This window comes from Oryctolagus cuniculus, chromosome 20, assembly GCF_964237555.1.
Source record: "Oryctolagus cuniculus chromosome 20, mOryCun1.1, whole genome shotgun sequence".
Classification (NCBI taxonomy): domain Eukaryota; kingdom Metazoa; phylum Chordata; class Mammalia; order Lagomorpha; family Leporidae; genus Oryctolagus; species Oryctolagus cuniculus.
In genome coordinates, this window is record NC_091451.1 from 6,168,495 (window position 1) to 6,191,871 (window position 23,377).

At 47.9% G+C, this 23,377-nt stretch overlaps 1 protein-coding gene across 1 annotated transcript in view; it reads left to right on the top strand.

Annotated features, from left to right (window-relative positions):
* Positions 1-690: 690 nt before the first annotated feature.
* Positions 691-23,377, top strand: part of ESR2 (estrogen receptor 2) — a 52,267-nt gene continuing 29,580 nt past the window's right edge. The window contains exons 1-3 of the mRNA XM_017349392.3: positions 691-1,141; positions 4,212-4,378; positions 20,375-20,491. Coding sequence (XP_017204881.3) covers positions 723-1,141; positions 4,212-4,378; positions 20,375-20,491 — 703 coding nt within the window. The 5' untranslated portion in view covers positions 691-722. The remainder of the gene's footprint in view (positions 1,142-4,211; positions 4,379-20,374; positions 20,492-23,377) is intronic.

A 23,377-nucleotide genomic window follows, 5' to 3' on the forward strand; every position in this document is an offset into this window, starting at 1 on the left:
TGATAAGTGACACAGTTGCATTGGTCGGTCTTTCCATGTGCTGTTATTCAGTATTTTTTATTATTGGAGATTCATAGTGTATTTGAATATCTGTTAATTCTTGCACTGTTACAAATTGATCTTCTCTTCCAATAAGAGTTTTCAAATAAATTTGTCTAATCCTAGAAAAAACACTTTGTGGCAACTGCTAGATGTGAGCCAGGCACGGAGCCAGGAACTCAGTTCAACTCTCCCATGAGGGTGGCACAGACCCAACTACTTGAGCTATCATCTGCCACCTCCCAGGGTGTATCAGCAGGAAGCTGGAAATGGGAGTGGAGCTGAGACTTGAACCCAGGCACTCTGATATGGGAGGGCGGTGTCCTAACTGATGGCTTAACCGCCAAGCCAAACATCCACTACTAATCTTCTGCTTTTTTAAATACTCCTGTAGGATAAGTTCCCATCATGAAAAATTTCCTGTGGTTAACAATAACAACAAAACCAACCAAGAAATACACTAGAAGATGAGTAGTGCACACCGCTTATTCCCACCCCTCTGAGTTAATATTTTCATACACATCTTTCAGGATGTATTTGTAATCCTATTTAGATGTGAATATTTTTAAAATAAAAAAGTTTTAACACTTTTCAGCTGTTGCAACTGCAGGTGTAACTTAGCAATGTCTTTTGCTTCTCTTTCCAGCTATTTTCCCCACCCATGAGCCTTTGAGGATGTTGTAATGTCCCTCCGTGCCTCGTGTTGCAAGGAGTTTATACAGCTGCTACCTAGTCAAGACATGGATATCAAAAACTCACCATCCAGCCTTCACTCTCCTGCCTCCTACAACTGCAGTCAGTCTGTCTTACCCCTGGAGCACGGCCCCCTCTACGTCCCTTCCTCCTACGTAGAGGACCACCACGAGTACCCCACCATGACCTTCTACAGCCCTGCCATGATGAATTACAGCGTCCCCAGCGGCGCCAGTGAGGCGGACCGTGGGCCGGGGCGACAGCCCACAAGTCCAGATGTGCTGTGGCCGACTCCTGGCCACCTGTCTCCTTTAGCCATCCGTTGTCAGTCGTCACTTCTGTACCCAGAACCTCAGAAGCCTTCGTGGTGTGAAGTGCGACCGCTGGAGCACCCCTCGCCTGTGAACAGGTGAGGCCGGCCTTCGTTCTGAGCCGTATTCCGTGGGGGCTCGGCTCCCCTCCCGGTTACCGAGAAGACGGACGTGCGTTCCCAGTGTCTTCATTTATGAGGACCCTTCAGAAAGTTCGTGGAGTGTGTGTGTGGCGCTGGAGTTCACATTTTAATTCCATTGTCCCCTGAACTTTTTGAGCAACTCTCGTAATAAGTCATTCATTACTTGGAGCACCTGAAACGTGATGCACTGTTTTAGTCTTCCTTTTATTTTTTTTTTAAGATTGACTTATTTATTTGAAAGGTAGAGTTACAGAGAGGCAGAGGCAGAGAGAGAGAGAGAGAGAGTCTCTTACCCAGTGGTTTACTCCCCAGTTGGCTGCAATGGCCAGAGCTGGGCCAATCTGAAGCCAGGACTTGAACCCGTATCCATATGGGATGCTGGCTCTACGAGCAGCAGCTTTACCCACTATGCCACAGCGCTGGCCCCATGTTCTCTTCTAATATTCCAGTCCTCATTGAAAAATTGTACTTGTAGGTGAGTGTTGCAGGCACAGCTCACTATTTTGAATGCTGCTGTATTTATATTATAAAAATTATCTTCCTTTTTTCCTAAGTTTGAATACCAAATTTTTTAGTTTTAGGTTAGACTCATAGTGAAATCACAATATAGTGTTCATGAAAAATTGTTCCCAGGATAAAAATAAGTGTGGCAGTACTACAACTTAAAGGAATACTAGCCGCCTGAAACCTGTAAAGACAGGCAATTGGTACAGCTTAAAATTTTTTGAGAGGCAGAGAAAGAGAAGGAGGGATAGGCAGCATCCCTGTATCTGCTCAAATGCTCACAGTGGCAGGAACCAGGCCAGACTGAAGCCGGGAACTGGCAGCTCCATCATGGTCCGCCCTGTAGGTGGCAGTGTCCCACCTGCTGGGGCATCACTGCTGCCTCCCAGAGTGCACATCGGCAGAGAGCTGGAGTGAAGGGCCCAGGCACATCCATGTGGGTGCAGGCATCCGAATTGCTAGGCCAGACGCCCAGCCCATTATAAAGTTGGTGGGAAACCATTTAATATAGACATCATTTGAAATTTCCTGAAGTGGAAAAGAATATTTGTACTCTTTAAATGCAAGGTAAGATGGATTATTTCAGTCTAATAATACTTTCTTTTTTTTTTTTTTTAAAGATTTATTTATTTGAGAGGTAGAATTACAGAGAGAGGGAGGGAGAGACAGAGAGAATGGTCTTCCATCTCTGGTTCACTCCCCAAATGGCCGCAACAGCCAGCTGGTACTGGGCAAGTCTGAAGCCAGGAGCTTCCTCTGGGTCTCCCACGCAGGTGCAGGGCCCAAGGACTTGGGCCATCTTCTGCTGCTTTCCCAGGCCACAGCAGAGAGCTGGACAGGAAGAGGAGCAGCTGGAACTAGAACTTGTGCCCATATGGGCAGGTGGAAACTTGGCCTACAGCCAGAGCGCTGGCCTCAGTCTAATGGGCATTTTCAATGATCGTTGTACCTCTGAAGGGAAGACATTAATGAGGGGAAGAGAAGAGGGAGATGAAATTCTAAAACAGTGAAAGTTAAATGAGAACATGTTGGATATGAAAGTTCATTACTTTCTTTTCTTATTTGAAGGGCGGAGTGTAAGGGAGGGAGGGAGGGAGGGAGGGAGGGAGGGATATATATATAGAGAGAGCTTCCATCTGGTGGTTCACTCCCCAAATGACCACAGTGGCCAGGGCTGAGCCAGGTGAAAGCCAGGAGCTTCATCCGGTCTCCCAGATGGGCGGCAGGGCCCAAACACTTGGGTCATCTTCCAGTGCTTTTCCCAGCCCAATAGCAGGGAGCTGGAGGTGGTGCAGCTGGGACACAGACGGCATTTGCATGAGGTGCTGGCCTTGTAGGTGGTTTTACACGCTGCACCACAAGGCCGGCCCCACGGGAAACTTTTTAAAAGCAGTACTTTAAAAAAATAAAAAATAAAAGCAGTGCTTTTCATTCAGCCTTTAAAGGCAGAAGTATGTTGTTTTGAGCATGAATTCTGATCAAAGTTCTGATATTTGGACAAGCTAAACCAAATGAAAATTACCTTCATTGATCAAACGGTCAACCCTTTATCATACTTTCCAAACGAAATATGCCCTAGCAAAACGAGGAAGTGGCCGGGCTTGGGTCTGGTGCTGCCTGTGCTTCCCTGCTGGGCCGGTTCCGCCGTGGGGCCAGGGCCCGGCCTCTGCTTCACCCACCTGAGCTTTCCCTGGCCAGGCAGCTGCCCGCTTCCTCCCCTCTCTTCTCCTTTCTGCCCTCTCCCCACCTCCCTCTCTTTAACCAGAGTATAGTATTCGTCTCCATGTGACTTGGAGTCCATTTGTTACTCCAGTAGACCTTTATCTAAAGTTGCAGAAGGGAAGGTTTTGTCTTCTGTTGAAACGGGACGCTCTAGTGCCTGACCGGCTGCTGTGCGATGCGGACGGGAGTGACTGGCGCCTGCAGCGGGTTGCGTGAGGTCAAGCCCATCCCCGAGGTGTCAGTGGACTTCAGCGACCAGGGAGGGTGGCGGCGTGCCCTGCCTGTGGCTCAGCCCTCTGGATGAGATTGTGTCTGGCCGCTTCATTTCTGCCACGCAAGGACGCCGCTGCCCCTGTGGCTGAAACAGGCCTTCTGCCGTTAGTGGTGCTCCTCAGCCCTGCGGGCATGGGCGTCGACTCGCTTGGCCGCTCTCAACGGAAGTCGCTCTACAGATCTGCTGTAGGAGCGAAGGTTCTGCTCTGTCAGGTTTCGTGGGATGTCCAAGGGGGTCTTCAGAAGGTCCCTGGAAACTGTGTTATGAAAATAAACTATGCCTGCATTTCAAATTTTTTGCCCCCCACCCCCAAGTACGCTTATCTTTTAATTCCATTTTTCCATGAGCTTTTGGAAGTACTGTTGTATCTATTGTGAACCCTGGAAGACAAAGAGATCAGATTAGTCTGTGTGGGCATTGTTTTTGTTTTGTTTTTTTTTTGTTTTTTTTTTTTTTTTTTTTTTTCTGGAAAGTATTTCTTTCCCTTTGATCTTCCTTTAAAATGGATATTTTCTTGGTCCCCAGAGAGGCCCTGAAGAGGAAGGTTAGTGGAGACAGTTGCGCCAGCCCCGTGACAAGTTCGAAGAAGGATGCCCGCTTCTGTGCCGTCTGCAGCGACTATGCGTCGGGATATCACTACGGAGTCTGGTCGTGTGAAGGGTGTAAGGCCTTCTTTAAAAGGAGCATTCAAGGTACAAGAGTACTGTTACCTGCTCTCAGTTTCCAGCTTTGCTTTCAAACAGCTTTGCAGAGGTGGCTGGATAGAAATTCCGCCATCGGCCTGTCAGGCGCACCAGGTCCTGGATGAGCAGGGGTTGGGAGTGGGGGGTAACATGATGGCTTGTCTTCATGTGCAGACCACCTGATTTGCATTGCCTATCTCTGTGCCAGAGCCCCAAGGTTACATAGCCAGCTCCAGTGCACCCCACCTCATCTTCACCCGTGGGGCGGTAGGAGAAGATGTCTAGTTAGAACCCTGTGAAGATATTGGTTGGAGAAAATGTGTGCTCATGAGGGATTGCAAAGACTGTTCCTTCAGACTGACTTAGGTTCAATAAAGGGCAAGCACGACAGTTTTGATGGTGGGCTGACTCCTCAGGGAGAGAAACTTAGCATGAGAGGGCTATAAAACGATTATGGGAAGAGGGAATTTAAATGCTGTGGCCCGGGAATGCAGTGGAGGATGGCCCAAGTCCTTGGGCCCTGCACCCGCATGGGAGACCAGGAGAAGCACCTGGCTCCTGCCATCGGATTAGCGCGGTGCGCCAGCTGCAGAGGCCATTGGGGGGTGAACCAACGGAAAAGGAAGACCTTTCTCTCTGTCTCTCTCTCTCACTGTCCACTCTGCCTGTCAAAAAATCTGTTCAAGGGGTAGGCATCTGGCATTGAGATGCTCACATTCCGTATTGGAGTACCTGGGTTCAGTTTGTAGCCCCAGCTCCCGATTCTAACTTCCTGCCGTTCCAGACCCTGGGATGCAGCAGCGATGGCTCGAGTGATTGGGTTCCTGCTGCACACAGGAGTCGCAGCTCCTGGCTCCAGCACTGGCCCAGCCTCAGCTGTGGCAGGGATTTGAACCTGTAGATGGGAGCTCTGTTTCTCTCTCTCTCTCTCTTTGCACAAAGGATTTATTTTGGTGCAAAAAATTTTCAAATCCATGCATATTGAGGGTTCTTCAAAGAGTTCATGGAAAAAGACACATTATGAAAAATATCTGTGGATTTCAAATAAGCTTATCTCTTAATTTCATTTTTTATCCACAAAATTTTTGAAGTACCCTTGTACATTTTGTGGAGATGATCAGAAACCAGGAATTCAAGGGCAGTGTATTTTTTTTAAAAAAGGTTTCTATTTATTTTGAAAGAATTAGAGAGAAAATGAGAGAGAAGGAGGGAAAGGGAAAGTGATTGATTTTTCCATTCACTGGTTCGCTCCCCAGATGGCCTCAATGGCCAGGGCTGAGCCTGGCTGAAGCCAGGGTTCAAGTACTTGGACCATCGTCGGCTGCTTTTTCCAGGACACATTAGCAGGGAGCTGGATTGGAAGTGGAGCATCCAGGACATGAACTAGTGTCCAAATGGGATGCCAGCATTGCAGGTGGAGGCTTTACCTGCTATGCCCAACGCTGGTCCCAGGGGCAGTGTATTGTGAGAACTGATCTAGAAGTACATCTCCGCGAGAACTAGCAGAGCCTCCTTTCCAACTCCCTTATTTTCTGGTTTGGTGTAGACCAACCTTCTCCATTCCTCCTAGGCTGAGGTTTGGTTTTGTTTCCTAATCGCTTGTCAAATCGACTTCCAAGTCGCGTGCACTGGCCGTCTTGGTGCACACGTCCCTCCTTCTCTAGCCCTGATGGGCTGGCGTCATTCTCTTGCTCCCTGGTGCTCTTGTCCCCTGTCTCACAGCAGCCCCTCCTGGCAGCGTCCTTTCTTCCCATCCTAGAGCTCCCCTCCTTTTTCTGTCAAAGTCTCTGAACTTTGTTCTTGACCAGTGAGGAAAAGCAGCCTTGCACATGGCAAATAGCAGTTTACCCAATTAACTCACCCATGGATAACTCTAGATTTTGAGGACATTTTTACCTAGAGTCCAGAGGGTGGTAAGGAGAAGAATGTACATAGCTGAAGATCAGTTTCCCAGCATTCCCTGGGATCCACCCTGTTGGTCCTTTTTTTTTTTTTTTTTTTTTTTGACAGGCAGAGTGGACAGTGAGAGAGAGAGAGACAGAGAGAAAGGTCTTCCTTTGCCATTGGTTCACCCTCCAATGGCTGCTGCGGCCAGCGCACTGCGCTGATCTGAAGGCAGGAGCCAGGTGCTTCTCCTGGTCTCCCATGGGGTGCAGGGCCCAAGCACCTGGGCCATCCTCCACTGCACTCCCTGGCCACAACAGAGAGCTGGCCTGGAAGAGGGGCAACCGGGACAGAATCCGGTGCCCCGACCGGGACTAGAACCCGGTGTGCCGGCGTCACAAGGTGGAGGATTAGCCTACTGAGCCGTGGCACCGGCCGCCCTGTTGGTCTTGACGCCTCCACTTCCTAGCTCTGAGACTTCCCTCCCAGCCTCTTTCCTCGTCTGTGAAATGGACGTGCACAAGATGACGAAAGGTTGATGGTGTAAAAACATGTTCAGTGACTGTGTATTTATGATCCCTGGAGCAGCAGGTCCATTTCCCTGTCATCTATGGTAAGAACAGTTCAGGTTTTCTGAAACTCAGAACTGAACTCTTGATAAGTTGGCAATTCTACGCCTGGCTGAGGTTCTGGGATTTTAACGCTTAATGAAATTTTGACCCACCAACAACTAATGACATGAGTATTCAAAGACCGTTTTTCTGCTGTTGCAGAAACATCTGTATGCACGAATGCTCTCTGAATGCTGACAACTGACAGCTCAGTTTTGGTTTTTCCCAGTGTTGTGCCCCCTTACAGAATCAGCCAGGGCTGTCAGGTTCTCAGTGTTTACACAGTCTTTTTTTTTTTTTTTTTTTTTTGACAGGCAGATTTAGACAGTGAGAGAGAGAGAGACAGAGAGAAAGGTCTTCCTTCCGTTGGTTCACTCCCCAAATGGCTGCTATGGCTGACACACTGTGCCGATCCGAAGCCAGGAGCCAGGTGCTTCTCCTGGTCTCCCATGCGGGTGCAGGGCCCAAGCACTTGGGCCATCCTCCACTGCACTCCCGGGCCACAGCAGAGAGCTGGACTGGAAGAGGAGCAACCGGGACAGAACCTGCACCCCAACTGGGACTAGAACCTCGGGGTGCCGGGGCCGCAGGCAGAGGATTAGCCAAGTGAGCCGCAGCGCCAGCCTAAACAGTCTTTAAAAAGGGAACTTTGATATTTTTGTTCTGTCCTTTATAGATCATTTATAAGAATTGACAGCTTCCTTTGGTTTCCTCTTTTGATTTGAAACATAGATAAATTTAAATTGTGATAGAGACCAAATTTCAAATATACTTCAATCTGTGTGATTACATGATCAGGATTAAAAGCAGATTTTTAAAAAAATTTATTTATTTGAAAGAGTTAGAGGGAGAGACAGATCTTCCATCTGCTGATTCACTCCCCAGATGGCCACAACATACAGGGCTGGGCCAGGCCAAAGCCAGGAGCTCCATCTGGTCTCCCACATGGGTGGCAGGGCCCAAGCACTTGGGCCATCTTGTGCTGCGTTTTTCAGGCCATTAACAGGGAGATGGATCATGTGAAGCAGCAGGGACTCGAACTGGTGCCCATATGGGATGTCAGCTTTGCAGGTGGCTACACCATGTACTGGTCCCCTTAAAGCAGAAATTAAAATTTAACCTCTTACAGTTACTACTGAACTTTAGCTTCGAAGGGACCTCAATTTATATCTTATTTTTAAAGTTTAATAGTAATTTTGGGAGCAGGCAATAGGATTTCTGTTTGATAAGTAATTTAATACTTACTAAGCAAAATGAAGCAAAACAAGCACAGCTAACAAAACTGCTATTGGTTAAACTAGAAATATTTTTTTTTTTGACAGGCAGAGTGGACAGTGAGAGAGAGACAGAGAGAAAGGTCTTCCTTTTCCATTGGTTCACCCTCCAATGGCCGCCGCGGCCGGCGCACCGCACTGATCCAAAGCCAGGAGCCAGGTACTTCTCCTGGTCTCCCATGGGGTGCAGGGCCCAAGCACCTGGGCCATCCTCCACTGCACTCCCGGGCCACAGCAGAGAGCTGTCCTGGAAGGGGGGCAACCGGGACAGAATCCGGCGCCCCGACCGGGACTAGAACCCGGTGTGCCAGCGCCTCTAGGTGGAGGATTAGCCTAGTGAGCCGCAGTGCCGGCCCTAAACTAGAAATTATTAAAACCAGCTTTGCTTTTGTCTTTATTTTTTTAAAGATTTATTTTATTTATTTGAAGACAGAGTTACAGAAGAGAGGTAGAGATAGAGAGAGAGAGAGAGAGAGAGGTTTTCCATCCACTGGTTCACTCCCCAAATGACTGCATGGGCCAGAACTAAACTGATCCAAAGCCAGGAGTCTGGAGTTTCTTCTGGATCTCCCATGCGGGTGCAGGGACCCAAGGACTTGGGCCATCTTTTACTGCTTTCCTAGGACATAGCGGAGAGCTGGATCAGAAGTGGAGCAGCCAGGACTAGAACCAGTGCCCATATGGGATGCTGGCACTGCAGGCCAGGGCTTTAACCCGCTGCGCCACAGCACTGGCCCCTGCTTTTGTCTTTAGGATAGGCTGGCTAGTAGCCTGGAGCCTATGGCGTGTTGGTGACAAGCAGATAATGATAACGAGCCTCTCTTTGGACCCTTCACACGTTGGTACATATGCAAAGCAATAACTGAAAAATAGCCTCTCGATTCTTTAAAATTGTTCCAGATTGGCCAGGATGGTGCATTACATTCTTTTAAAAAATTTTAAAATCCTGGCCACTTGATTTGTAGCTGCTTGTTGATATTTCTGTCCCCTTCCCTGTACTAGCACACCAGAAACCCGGTCATGCTGGCAATGCCGCAAGCACTGACCCTGGTGGCTTCTTCCCACCGTGAGTTCCCATCACAGAGACACGTGCTGCTCTTGCCTCCTGGGTTATGGACCCAGAGGGAGGGGACATGGAGAGGGGCTCCTCCTTGCTTCTTCTGGTCTAGAATAAGGCAGGCTGGTTTCCAAGCTGTTCATGACTTTTTGTTTTCTTTCCTATTGAAATTCATTTAACAGATATTTATTAAACATTGTATTGGGCTCTATGGATACAGAGGTGAACAAAGCAAGAGGTTGTAAGTTAAACAGGAGCTGAGGGTTTTTGTCTGTTTTGTTTACCACTGACCCTCACAACTCTTTGAATGATGATATTTAAATTTTTTTAAGATTTATTTGAGAGGCAGAGTTAGAGACAACAGATGGGCAGACAGACAGGGACAGGGAGAGAGGTCTTCCATCTGCTGGTTCACTCCTCAAATGGCCTCAATGGCCAGAGCTGAGCTGATCTGAAGCCATGAGCTAGGAGCTTCTTCCGGGTATCCCACAAGGGTGCAGGGGCCCAAGCACTTGGGTCATCTTTTTTTAAAAAAAATGTTTTTATTATTATTTTTGACAGATAGAGTTAGGCAGAGAGAGAGAGAGAGAGAGAGAGAGAGAGAGAAAGATCTTCCTTCTGTTGGTTCACCCCCCAAATGGCCGCTACGGTCGTAACTATACCGATCTGAAGCCAGGAGCCAGGTGCCTCCTCTTGGTCTCCCATGGGAGTACAGGGGCCCAAGCACTTGGGCCATCCTCCACTGCCTTCCCCGGGCCACAGCAGAGAGCTGGACTGGAAGAGGAGCAACTGGGAGTAGAACCCGGCACCCATATGGGATGCCAGCGCCACAAGTGGAGGATTAACCAAGTGAGCCACGGCGCCGGCTCCTTGGGTCATCTTCCACTGCTTTCCCAGGCTGTTAGCAGGGAGCTGGATCAGAGGAACAGCCAGGACGCCAACCAGCACCCATATGGAATGCAGGCACCATGGTCAGAGGCTTAACTTACTTTTCTACAGCGCTGGCCCCAGTAATTTTAAATTAATTGGACTGAATACATATAGAATTTTGTGTCCTTTTCACTTAATGTTGTGATCATTTTCCCATATTTTTGAATTTCTAGAAATGATATTCTAGCTGATAGTTATGGCTAATTTATTTAAGTCTTTATTATTGAAGACCTTATCAGTTATTCTTTTAGGTAATGCTGTGATTAGTTCGTTCATGAAGTTTTGGAAAAACTTCTGAAAGTTTTCTCTGGAGATAGACGCATATATACAAACACACACACACAAATTCTATTAATTTATGTAATTGAAAGGCAGAGTGTCACAGAGAGAGAGAGATACCTTCCATCTGCTGGCTCACTCCCCAAATGGCTGCAGCAGCCAGGGCTGGGCCAGGCTGAAGCCAGGAGCCAGGAGCTCCATCCTGGTCTCCCACATGGGTGGCAGGAGCCCAGGCATTTGTGCCATCATATGCTGCCTCCATGTGTGCATCAGCAGGGAGCTGGGTTGGAACTAGAGCAGCCGGGACTCGAACTGGTGTACAGCGTCACGAGTGGCAGCCTAACCCATTGAGCTATCAGGCAGAGTTCTGTATATATTTTAGACAAATCTGTAGTGTCAAAGTGTATTAATGTTTAAAGTTCCAGGCATCTATTTTCAACTGTTCTTCAGAAGGATTACACAACTTTCCCTCCAACCCCCCCCCCCGCCCCCGCCAGAGAAAGGTTTTGCTTAAGGAATACAAACTTCATGCGTTTCATAGGTACAACTTGAGGAATAAAGTGATTCTTCTCACCATACCTGCCCACCCACTCGCCCACCCCTCCCTCTCCCATTCTCAGGCCCATTCTCCACTAAAATCCATTTTCAATTAACTTTATACACTAAGACCAACTCTGTACTAAGTGAAGAGTTCAGTTTGCACGGAAAAAAAAAACTGTTCCTCAACAGTTGAGACAAGGGCTGTTCACAGTCATTGCATCTCGAAGTTAATTTTTCTTTTTTTTAAGAAACTAAATTAACTTTAAAGAAGCACCCAAGAACGACACACATTTTGCGAGCACTTAGACGTAACTATAACTTGAGATGTCAGAAAATCCTCCACTAATAATACGTTAGAAGAAAGTAAGTCCTTGAGAATGAGTTTTAGCGTTACTTAAGGAAGCATCTAAGAACAAGCAACGAAGCTGGACACTTAGGCATAACTGAAGCTTATGAGACATAGGAATATCCTCCAATTAATACACAAACAAGTTGTACTGTTAACTCTCATAATATAACTCCTTGAGGGCAGAGGTCCTGCATGGGAAGTTAGTGCACAGTGACTCCTGTTGTTCATTTAACAATTAACACTCTTATGTATGACGTCAGTGATCACCAAGGCTCTTGACATGAGCTGTCATGGCTATGGAAGCCTTTTGAATTCACAAACTCTGTCAGTATTTAGACAGGGCCATAAGCAAACTGGAAGTTCCCTCCTCCCTTCAGAGAAAAGTACCTCCTTTGATGGCCCCTTCTTTCCACTGGGGTCTCACTCACAGAGATCTTTTATGTATGATATTTTTGTCAGTGTCTTGGCTTTCCATGCCTGAATCTGCTGTGTGGACTGGTTCTCATGTTGGAGCATTCACTCCTTTTTAATTCTATCATTATTACCAGACACTTAGTCCTATCCATATGATCACTTTAGCGCTTAATCCTATCCATATGACCACTGTAACACTTAAGATGGTATTTTTACCACCCAGCTTAAGGGGTTTTGGGGTCCCATGGCAAGTTTTTAAACTGTACCCTTAGTGGCCGGTGCTGCGGCTCACTAGGCTAATCCTCCGCCTGTGGCGCTGGCACCCCAGGTTCTAGTCCTGGTTGGGGCACCAGATTCTGTCCCAGTTGCTCCTCTTCCAGTCCAGCCCTCTGCTGTGGCCCAGGGAAGGCAGTGGAGGATGGCCCAAGTGCTTGGGCCCCTGTACTCCCATGGGAGACCAAGAGGAGGCACCTGGCTCCTGGCTTCGGATTGGCACAGCGTGCTGGCTCTAGCAGCCATTGGGGGTGGTGGTGGTGGTGGTGAACCAACGGAAGGAAGACCTTTCTCTCTGTTTCTCTCTCACTCTCACTGTCTAACTCTGTCAAAAAAAAAAAAAAAAAAAAAAAAACCCTGTACCCTTAGAAGTAAGTCTATAGAAATGTATGCAGAACTATAAGTTTTATAGTCACAAACTTCATACACTTCATAATTACAACTTTAGGAATGTGATGACCCTTCCCACTGTGCCCACCCTCCCATCCCTCTTTCTCTGCCTCTCTTATTACCACTCTTATTTATTACTAAGATCTATTTTCAATTGACTTTATGCACATATGATTAACTTTATGTTAAATAAAGAGTTCAATAAATAGTTAAAAACCTGTTCCTCAACAGTCAAGACAAGGGCTGTTCAAATCATTGCTTCTCAAAGTGTCAATTTCACTTCTACAGATTCCTTTTTAGGTGTTCTTAGTTATCACGGATCAGGGAGAACATATGGTGTTTGTCCCTTTGGGACTGGCTTATTTCACTAGGTATGATGTTTTCCAGGTTCATCCATTTTGTTGCAAATGACTGGATTTCATTTTTTTAACCGCTGTGTAGTAGTCCATGGTGAACGTATCCCGTAATTTCTTTATCCAGTCTTCCGTTGATGGGCATTGGGGTTGATTCTGTGTCTTACTATTGTGGATTGAGCTGCAATAAACAGGGGAAGGGAGATCACTCTTTCGCATGCTGGTGTCATTTCCTTTGGGTAAATTCCCAGGAGTGGGATGGCTGGGTCATGTGACAGGTCTGTGCTCACATTTCTGAGGTATCTCCATATTGTTTTCCACAGTGGCTGCACCAGTTTACATTCCCACAAATAGTAGATTAGGGTACATTTTACCCACATCCTCTCCAGCATTTGCTGTTGGTTGATTTCTGAATGTGAGCCATTCTAAGTGGGGTGAGGTGAAACCTCATTGTGGTTTTGATTTGCATTTCCCTGATGGCTAGTGATCCTGAGCATTCTTTCATGTGTCTGTTGGCCATTTGGATTTCCTCTTTTGAAAAATGATACAACTTACTCTTCTACCAATCCCATATGAGTGTGGTTTTACCAAATTCTTGGTAGCACTGTTTGATAATCAAAAAGAAACCAATCTTGCTAGATTGATAGGTGATATGTTTTTTTTTTCCATTTGTTTCTCCTTGCTAGTGAGTAAAATATTTTCCCTTTAATTTATCTGCTGCTATTTGTATTCTGCATTTTTTAAAGAAGATTAATCCATTGTGCCACAGTGGTGCTATTTCTTCTTTTGTTTGCTTCATTCATAGTTTTACTCATTTTTCTGTTTGGTTCTTGCATTTTCCCTATAAATTATTATATGTATATTAATCTTTTACCACAAGTAAGACAAATATTGTTCCCAGTTGACTCTGATTTTTTTTAGAGATTTATTTTATTTATTTGAAAGACAGAGTTACAGAGAGAGGTGGAGACAGAAAGGGAGGTCTTCCATCCACTGGTTCACTTCCCAGTTGGCTGCAACGGCTTGAGCTGTGCCGATCCAAACCTAGGAGCTTCTTCTGGGTCTCCCATGTAGGTGCAGGGGCCCAAGGACTTGGGCCATCTTCCACTGCTTTCCCAGGTTATAGCAGAGAGCTGAATTGGAAGAGGAGCAGCCGGGACTAGAACCGGCGCCCATATGGGATGCCGGCGCTTCAGGCCAGGGCCTTAACCTGCTGCACCACAGCGCCAGCCCCGACTCTGATTTTGACATGCAGAAATATTTAATTTTTAGTCAAATATTGCCGACTTTGATAGTTTAGTATAGCATCTTTTTTTTTAAAGATTGATTTATTTATTTGAAAGTCAGCATTATAGAGAGAGGGAGAGACAGAGAGATATTCCATATGCTGGTTCACTTCCCAAATGGCTGCAATGCCAGGGCTGTGCCAGCTCGAAGCCAGGAGCTTCATCCAGGTCTCCCATATGTGTGGCAGGAATCCAGACACTTGGGCCTTCACGTCACTGCATATCTGGGGCCATCGGCAGGGAGCTGCATTGGAAGTGGAGCTGCTGGGACTCGAACGGGTGCCCATATGGGATGGTGGTGTTGCAGGCAGTGGCTTGACTCACTATGCCACAGCACTGCCCTCTCCTCCCTTTAAAGATTTATTTAGCTATTTGAATGGGAGAGAGATCTTCCATCCACTGGTTCACTCCCCAAGTGACTGTAACCCAGGCAGAAGCAAGGAGCCTAAAACACCTTCCAGGTCTCCCACATGGGCGGCAGGGGTCCAGGCACTTGTGCCATCATCCACCGCTTCCTTAGTACATTAACAGGGAGCTGGATCAGAAACAGAGCAGCTGAGACCCAAGCTGATATGGGATGCCTGTGTCATAGCGGCTTAACCTGCTGCGCCACAACACCTGCTCCCACCTTGCATGCTTGACAGCAGTGTGTGAGAACTGCAGCCGCTTTACGTTGTTGCCAGAACTTTACATGATCACGTTCTCTTAAGACTTACTTTATTTATTTGAAAGGCAAGCTACAGAGACAGAGGGAGAGATAGAGAGACTTCATCTGTTGGTTCACTCCCCAGGTGGCCACAACTGCCGGGGCTGGGCTGGGTCGGGCCAAAGCCAGGAACCAGGAGCTTCATCTGGGTCTCCTGTGTGGGTGTGGGGACCCAAGCACTGGGGCCGTCTTCTGCTGCTTTCCCAGGCCATAGCAGGGAGCTGGATGGAAGTGGAGCAGCCGGGACTAGAACTGGCGCCCATGTGGGGTGCCGGTGTCACGGGCAGCGGCCGAAGCTGCTGTGCCACTGCACCAGCCTGGGATCATGTTTTTAATTCGAGCCGTTGTGATGGATACGCAGTAGTGTCTTGTTACAGTTTTAATTTGCATTTCCCTCATCTCTTCATGTTTTCATTGATTTGTGTCTGTGTTTGCTATAGTAAGTTCGTCTGTATTAGTGTTTTGTTCTGACTGTCCTGTTCTTCTGTCTTTTCCTTCTTGTGTAAGCACTGCATGATTTTAACCATTGTAGTTTTTTTTACAGTGCATTTTAATACTTGACAGTACAAATTTGGTTAAAACCTCTCTTGAACATTTTCTACTTTAGTCCATAGGAATGTTAGAACAGTTTTGTTAAGTGACCTTCATCCTTAAAATTAAGAAAAGTGAGGATTTTGTTAAGCCTAAGAATTATTTTGGAAGGAATATTTTTAAAGATTTATTTATTTCTCTGAAAGTCAGAGTTACACAGGGAGAGAGAGAGGGAGAGAGGGAGAGAGAGACAGAGAGACAGAGAGAGGTCTTCCATCTGATGGTTCACTCCCTAGTTGGCCACAATGGCCGGAGCTGTGCTGATTCGAAGCTAGGAGCCAGGAGCTGCTTCCAGGTCTCCCACGCAGGTGCCGGGGCCCAAGGACTTGGGCCATCTTTGGAAGGAATTTTTGTAACCGTCTTCACGTCTCCATTTATTTATGTATTTTTATATATCTTATGAATCTTCTGTGTGTCTTATAGGTTTTTAAAATGTTTCTGGCACATTTGTCAATTTATTCTAGAAATTTTTATTCATTTGGATATTTATCTTGAATCTAAATAATTATTACTGTTATACTCTGCTATTCACTTTCATTTTGTCATTCATAATAATCCTTTGTCATTGTCCTCTCAAAGTTTAAAATATCTTTGCTGCTCATAGATCTTCCACTCTTTTAATTCTTTAGAGGCTAAGCTTTAAATAGGAAATTCTAATAGCCCATAGGTTACACAGAGAATTACTACCTCGAAGACATCCTGTGTTATCGTAGGACTTACTTGGCCTTGAACTCGGGAAGATTGTCCTAAGGGAACATATGTAGATGCCTGCTGTTGAGATATAGGTGTGCCAGGAGTCAGGGTGCAGACTTGTGGCCCAGCAGTTCAGACATTGCGTCCTATATTGGAATGCCTGGGCTCCGTCCTGGCTCTGTTCCTGCCTTCAGCTTCCTGCCAACACAGACCCTGGGAGGCGGCAGTGATGGCTCAAGTAATTGGGTTCCTGCTGCTGACCTGGGAGACCCGGATTGAATTCTCAGCTGCAGGGCTCGGCTCCCTGGTCTCTGGGGACATCTGGAGAGTGAATCAGTAAATGGGAACTCACCCTCTCTTCCTCTGTCTCTCCCAACTCTGTCTCATACATAACTAATTGTAAAAATAAAAACACTGGAAGCTGCAGCTAAATTCATATTTTCTTTTTCCAAGTCTTTTCTACTACAAGGCTGAATGTGAGTGGCAGCGGGCATCGAGGTGGCGTCAGCAATTTTGCAGAGAAAACAAAACCTTTGATGTTAAAAAGCAGACCCTTAGAGCAGCAGGTGACGGCTCAAGTAGTTGGGTCCCTGCCGCCCACGCGGGAGACCTGGATTGTAGTCCTGGCTCCTACTTTTAGCCCAGCCCAGTCCTGACTGTTGTGGGCATTTGGGGGCGTGAGCAAGTAGACGGGAGCTTTCCCTTTCTCTTTTCCTGTCTCTCTGCCTCCCAGAAAGAAAAAAAAGTCAGAAGTTTCTCTAGGCCTGGAAGAGGGCAGAGGTGATGCTGTGAGCTGCCTCCGAGAAGGGACCTGCCAGTGCCTCCAGGAACTGAGAGCGGTGCCCGCTGAGAGTTAGCAAAATAAATAAATAAATAAATAAATGGGGATCTCCGTCCTACAGCTCGAGGAGCCATTCTGTCAGCTCAGCTGAGCGTGGCACAGGACCTCAAGCTTCAGATGAGAATGAAGCCCCAGTCCCTCCCATACGGCCTCGGGAGACCCTCCCTCACCCCGCGTACGGCCTCGTGAGACCCTCCCTCACCCCGCGTACGGCGCGAGAGACCCTCCCTCACCCTCCGCGTACAGCCGCGTGAGACCCTCCCTCACCCCGCGTACGGCCTCGAGAGACCCTCCCTCACCCCGCGTACGGCGCGAGAGACCCTCCCTCACCCCGCGTACGGCCGCGGGAGACCCTCCCTCACCCCGCGTACGGCCTCGAGAGACCCTCCCTCACCCCGCGTACGGCCGCGGGAGACCCTCCCTCACCCCGCGTACGGCCTCGAGAGACCCTCCCTCACCCCGCGTACGGCGCGAGAGACCCTCCCTCACCCCGCGTACGGCCTCGGGAGACCCTCCCTCACCCCGCGTACGGCGCGAGAGACCCTCCCTCACCCCGCGTACGGCCGCGGGAGACCCTCCCTCACCCCGCGTACGGCCTCGGGAGACCCTCCCTCACCCCGCGTACGGCCGCGGGAGACCCTCCCTCACCCCGCGTACGGCGCGGGAGACCCTCCCTCACCCCGCGTACGGCCGCGGGAGACCCTCCCTCACCCCCCGCGTACGGCCGCGGGAGACCCTCCCTCACCCCCCGCGTACGGCCTCGGGAGACCCTCCCTCACCCCGCGTACGGCCGCGGGAGACCCTCCCTCACCCCGCGTACGGCCGCGGGAGACCCTCCCTCACCCCGCGTACGGCCTCGGGAGACCCTCCCTCACCCCGCGTACGGCCGCGGGAGACCCTCACTCACCCCGCGTACGGCCTCGGGAGACCCTCACTCACCCCGCGTACGGCCTCGTGAGACCCTCACTGGGGCAACCAGCTCAGCTGCCTGACTTCTGTCTCATGGAAATGATGACAGAATAAGCTCGTTTTAAGCTGCTCGATTTGTAGAACTTTGTTATGCAGCATAAAAAACGGAAACCATAACCTTGAGGAGACTGTTGAACTGAGCTTAAGATTTTTCATTTGTTAAAGGGGATCATGACTTTTAGAGGGCAATTATGAGATGGCGTGAAATGTTGATGCAAAGCACCGGGGATCACAGGTGGTGAGATGTGTTGGTGTCAGGCTGGCCCGGCCTGGCTTCCTTCACGTGGCCCTGGGGAGACTGCCCGAGAGTGATTTTTTGCATCTCTGGGGGAGATCCAGCTCCTAGAACTGGAATCACCAACTCAGAGCATGGTGGTGACGCTACAGACAGCTGCATTTCAGATTGTATTTTGTTGAACAAATGTTACTGGAATTTACCTAAAATTGAAGAGAATAAGAATTTGATTATTGTCCAAGCATGGACCATGTCTTTTGAAGAATGGTCTTTAAAATCTGCTGACTTGGGAAAAGGAAAACTAGTTTCAGGATTTAATAACCTCTGAAAAATAGAGACATTTCAGTTTATCTGCATTTGATTATTTACCCGTGTTTGAGTGAATGAGTTAGGTTATTTGGGAAGGCAGTGGAAAAATTTGCTTTTAATGAGCCTCAAACTTACAGAAAACATGCGTATAGGATATAAAAACCTGTTTCTTCCTGGAATCCTTTGAGAATGAGTCACCACCACTATGCTCCATTACCCGCAAACACTTCAGTGTTGTAGCCACAACACAGCTGTCAGCCTTGGGAAGTGAGCATCGGAAACTCTGTCTGATCCTCAGACTCTGTTCCGGTTTTGCCCGTTTTCCCGGCAGTGCCCCCCACAGCACAGGGATCAGTTCGGAGTCACGTTTTGCGTTTCATTGCTGGGTCTCTGTCCAGAAAAGTTCCTGGCTTTCCTTGATTTTCATGGCTTTAACACTTGACAACTTAGGCCAGTTAGGTTTTTTTCTCTTTTTTCCCCCAGTGCACACAGTATTTTAACTTTTTTTGCTATTTGAGAGGGAGGGAGGGAGGAAGGGAAAGAGAGAGAATGAACAGACCTATCTGCTGGGTTCATTTCTCAAATGTCCACAACGGCCTCTGGCTGGGACTGAAGCCAGGAGCCAGGCACTCAATCCAGGTCTCCCACACGGATGGCGGGAATCCAGTCTTCTGAGCAGCACGGTGTCTGCATTAGCAGGAAGCTGAAGTCAGGAATCGAACTCGGGCACTCTGACGTGGGACACAGGCATCTTAACCAGCATATATATTTTTTTTTCTAAGATTTATTTTATTCATTTGAAAGACTGAGTTACAGAAGTAGAGACAGAGAGAGAGGTCTTCCATCTGCTGGTTCAGTCCCCAGATGGCTGCAACGGCCAGAGCTGTGCTGATCTGAAGCCAGGAGCCAGGAGCTTCTTCTGGGTCCCCCACGTGGGTGCAGGGGCCCAAGGGTTTGGATCACCTTCCACTGCTATCCTAGGCCATAACAGAGAGCTGGATTGGAAGAGGAGCAGCTAGGACTTGAACTGGTACCCATATGGGATGCCAGCGCTTCAGGCCAGGGCTTTAACCCACTGTGCCACAGCACTGGCCCTGGCATATATATATATATAATATATATATAAATATTAAATATAAATATATTTAAGATTTATTTATTTATTTGAAAGGCAGAGAGACAGGTCTTCTATCTGCTGGTTCGCTCCCAAAATGGCGGCAACAACTGGAGCCCGGGGCAGGCCAAGCTGGGAGTCAGGAACTCAGCCTGTGTCTTCCCCGTAGGTGATTGGAGGTCATACTGTTTGCCCCCAAGTGTGCATTAGCAAGGAGCTGGTATTAGGAGCAGAACTGGGACTTGAACCCAGGCGTTTCCGTATGGGACCGGGGCCTTCCCAAGCAATGTCTTTACCACTGCTCCAAACTCCTGCCCCAGAGCAGCCCATTTATTAGTGCACCAGTGGCCAAGGCAGCCCAGTAACCAAGCCCAGCGGCAGTTGGTGGGGAAGTGTATTCTGTACCATGGTGCTTCGAAGACTGTGGAAAATGCATAGCATGGATTTCAAGATTCTTTTCACCAAAATAAACTTTTTGTTGCATTTTCCATGATCTTTTGGAGGCACCCTTGTCTCTGTAAAGTAATACAACTAGCTGAATTCGGGGACTCGGTACACGGTCACAGTGCTGGAGGAATTCTGTGATCTGGAGCCGATGGGTTCATGTGACTGTTTCACTTCCCGCGTCCAGAGGAGACCATTTTGAAGTGGAGCGCTTGAGAATTTAAACATGTGGAGAGAATAACCTATTAGCCCAAAAGTAGGGTGTTGAGCTGTCCCAGGTCTTTGTTACCAAGGGTGACGTTGTGACGTTACAGCTACCTTTATTCCTGAGTGTACCCTTAGGAAGGTGCAAGCCTGCTCAGCTGGGGAGAGCTGTCGGCGTGGCTCACCTTGAAGAGATCCCACCAACACACTGGTAACGACAGCTTTCTTCCTTTTTTTTTTTTTTTTTGCTCTGCTGTAGGACATAATGATTACATTTGTCCAGCTACAAATCAGTGCACCATAGATAAGAACCGACGCAAAAGCTGCCAGGCCTGCCGTCTTCGGAAGTGCTATGAAGTGGGGATGGTGAAGTGTGGTGAGTGTTCGCTCCTCTGTCATTGTATGGGGTTCCCGCTGAAAGCCGCGTCTCCGTCCCCCTGCCTGAGAGGAGACGGAGGACCTGGTGGTTACCCTCACTTGTGTTTGTATGCTGTCCTGTAGCAGGGGGCATTGACTGATTCCCTGTGCTTGGACAGGACACAGCTGGGGTGAGTAGCCGCAGGCTGTAGGAGGCAGGTTAGGGTCCAATACAGGCAGGAACTTTCTACAGTTCAAGTGGTCTGCCATAGAATAGGCTGCACATGGCTCAGGGAACCTCTAGCCACTGAAGTGCTCCAACAGGCTGGTTGGAGACCTTGAAAGTCCCATCCTGAGGAGGAGGGCCTGGCAGCTGGCCATGATCCACAGCTTGTGACAGGCAGTTAACCTCCTGTGCATAATCTGGATGAGTATGGCAAAGATTCACACCTACCCTTGTGCTGGTGTCAAGGAGTACAAAATATATATACATAGGAGTCAGGAGCACGGTAGAGCTATGCAGCTACGTGCAGTATAGATTCCATGGTGCTGTGTGTGCGTGTGTGTGTGACATAGAATACACACGTACGTGTGTAAATGTAAGGCAGGTGAAGCTGCTTCAGAAGGCTCATGGAAAGTGAAATAAAAGATAACTTTATTTTGGTGTGAATTTTTTTTCAAGGCCATGCATATAAGTCCCCAAAGAATTCATGGAAAATGCATAATCTGAAAAAACTGGACATGAGTTTCAAAAATTTTTTACACCAAAATAAACTTATCTTTTATTCCATTTCACATTAACAGTTGGACAAATGTTATATATGACTTGTTATGTGTGTAATATATGCATATATGTTTATATGTCATACAGATATATACACAAGTATTTTTTATACATACAGACATAAAAAAAAATGAGTGCTTTAGTGCAACAGCTGACAAAGGTGCCTGGTTCCTGTCCTCTCCAGCTGGTTAGCACTCAGTTCACTTGTGTGGACATACTTGCTTGTTCATAGGAACTTTTTTTTTTTTTTTTAAGATTTCTTTATTTATTTGAGAGAGAGAAAGGTCTTCCATCTGCTGGTTCACTCCCCAAATTGGCTGCAACAGCCAGAGCTGTGCTGATCCGGTGCCAGGAGCCAGGAGCTTCTTCCAGGTCTCTCACATGGGTGCAGGGGCCCAAGGACTTGGGCCATCTTCTATTGCTTTCCCAGGCCATAGCAGAGAGCTGGATCGGAAGTGGAGCAGCCGGGACGTGAACTGGCGCCCATATGGGATGCCGGTGCCACAGGTCACAGCTTTACCCACTATGCCACAGCGCCGGCCCCCGTAAGAACTCTTATCGGCCCTGCTTGTGTTTTTCTTATCCTTCTGCTAGCCCACATTTTGCCTGTGATTAGTTGTAATGTTTCCCTGTAACTAATAATTTGAAGAATTGAAAGTAAAAGTCTCTTCTCCTTGACCATCTCTTAGTAGCTCTGCATTTGAACACACTCTGTCCTCCTCTGCGTGCACAAAAGATTAGAACTCTCACCTCGTTCGGAATGCACACAGTTCTAATTTGCTCGCGCTGCCCTGCCTCCTGGAGCCGCCCACGTGCTCTCTGCCGGCTGTGACCCCGTGACCCTGTGACCCCGTGACCCCAGTGTTGCTGCTCCCTCAAGCACTGACCATTTCTGTTCCACTGCTACAGTTACACCCTTGTCAGAAACCGTGGGCTGCTCCTCGCACCTGCTTCGTCTTACTGTAATTCTTACATCAAAGTTTTGCAAGCATGGGAAATGTGAGCAGGGAGATGGGGTTTCCATGGAAGCTTAGTTGAAAGCTTTCAATAAAACTATAACGAGGAGCAGGCATTCCGTGCAGTGGTTAAGGTGCACCTGCACCCCATGGTGGAGTGTCTGGGTTTGAGTCTCTGACTTCTGTTCCTGTTCTCAGTTTCCTGCTAATGTGCACCCCGGGAGGCCACATGTGCTGAGTAACTAAAGTAGTTGGGCCCTGCCACCCCCTTGGGAGACCCAGATTGAATTCCAGCTCCTGGCTTCAGCCTGGCCCAGCCCCAGTTGTTGCAGGCATTTGGAGAGTGAACCAGCAGATGGAAGATCTCTTCCCCCTTCCCCATCTCTGTCTCTCCTTAAAATAGTAAATAAATAATCATAATCATAATAAGTCGTGTAGGACTAGTAGCTGTTAAGTTAGATCTGGGTGAAGTAAGAGGAACAAGGTCACACATCTAAGAAATTCTGAATTCAGGCTGCCTTAGGGCTGTCTAGGTTGTTGCTGTGGGTTCAGGACCCTGAAACGGGAGATCAAGAGGGAGCGTATCGTGAGTGTGGCAGAGAAGTGATCTGTGCAGTTGTTGGAGAGGCTGAAAGAGAAAACCTTGACCTTCTGACCAAAGGTGGCAAAAATATTTTGTGTTCTAAGTCAAACAACATGTGTGTGTTCTTAAAAAAGGGATTTGCAATTTATTCCTAGGGTATTGTTTTTATTGTCCTAGGACCTGTGGGACAGCTGGAGCCCTTGTGATTGAAGACAGTGTGCGGGATGGGCAGGCATGAGGGCTGGACTCCCACGGATGGGAGTCCTAATACTTCCTTGCTTCTCGCCGGGACCGTGCTTACACTACTTAGCCTTTCTGGCCTCGGTTTTCTGTAAACCACGGTATCTGCTTCTTTGAGCTTTGTGAGGAACAAGTGGTATCTAATGACCCAGCACAGCGTCTGCTTTTCTCTTCCCCTCATTGAAAAGCTCGTAGAAGTTACAGGTTTTGATGCAATCAAATTTCATGAGGCCGTACAGAGATGTAGTTAAAGAATCTTTCACACAGCAGAGGGCACTGGAGAAAGGGTTGTTGCATTTAACCAGAGTCACTGGGCAGAGCTCTACAGGAAAAAATGAAAAT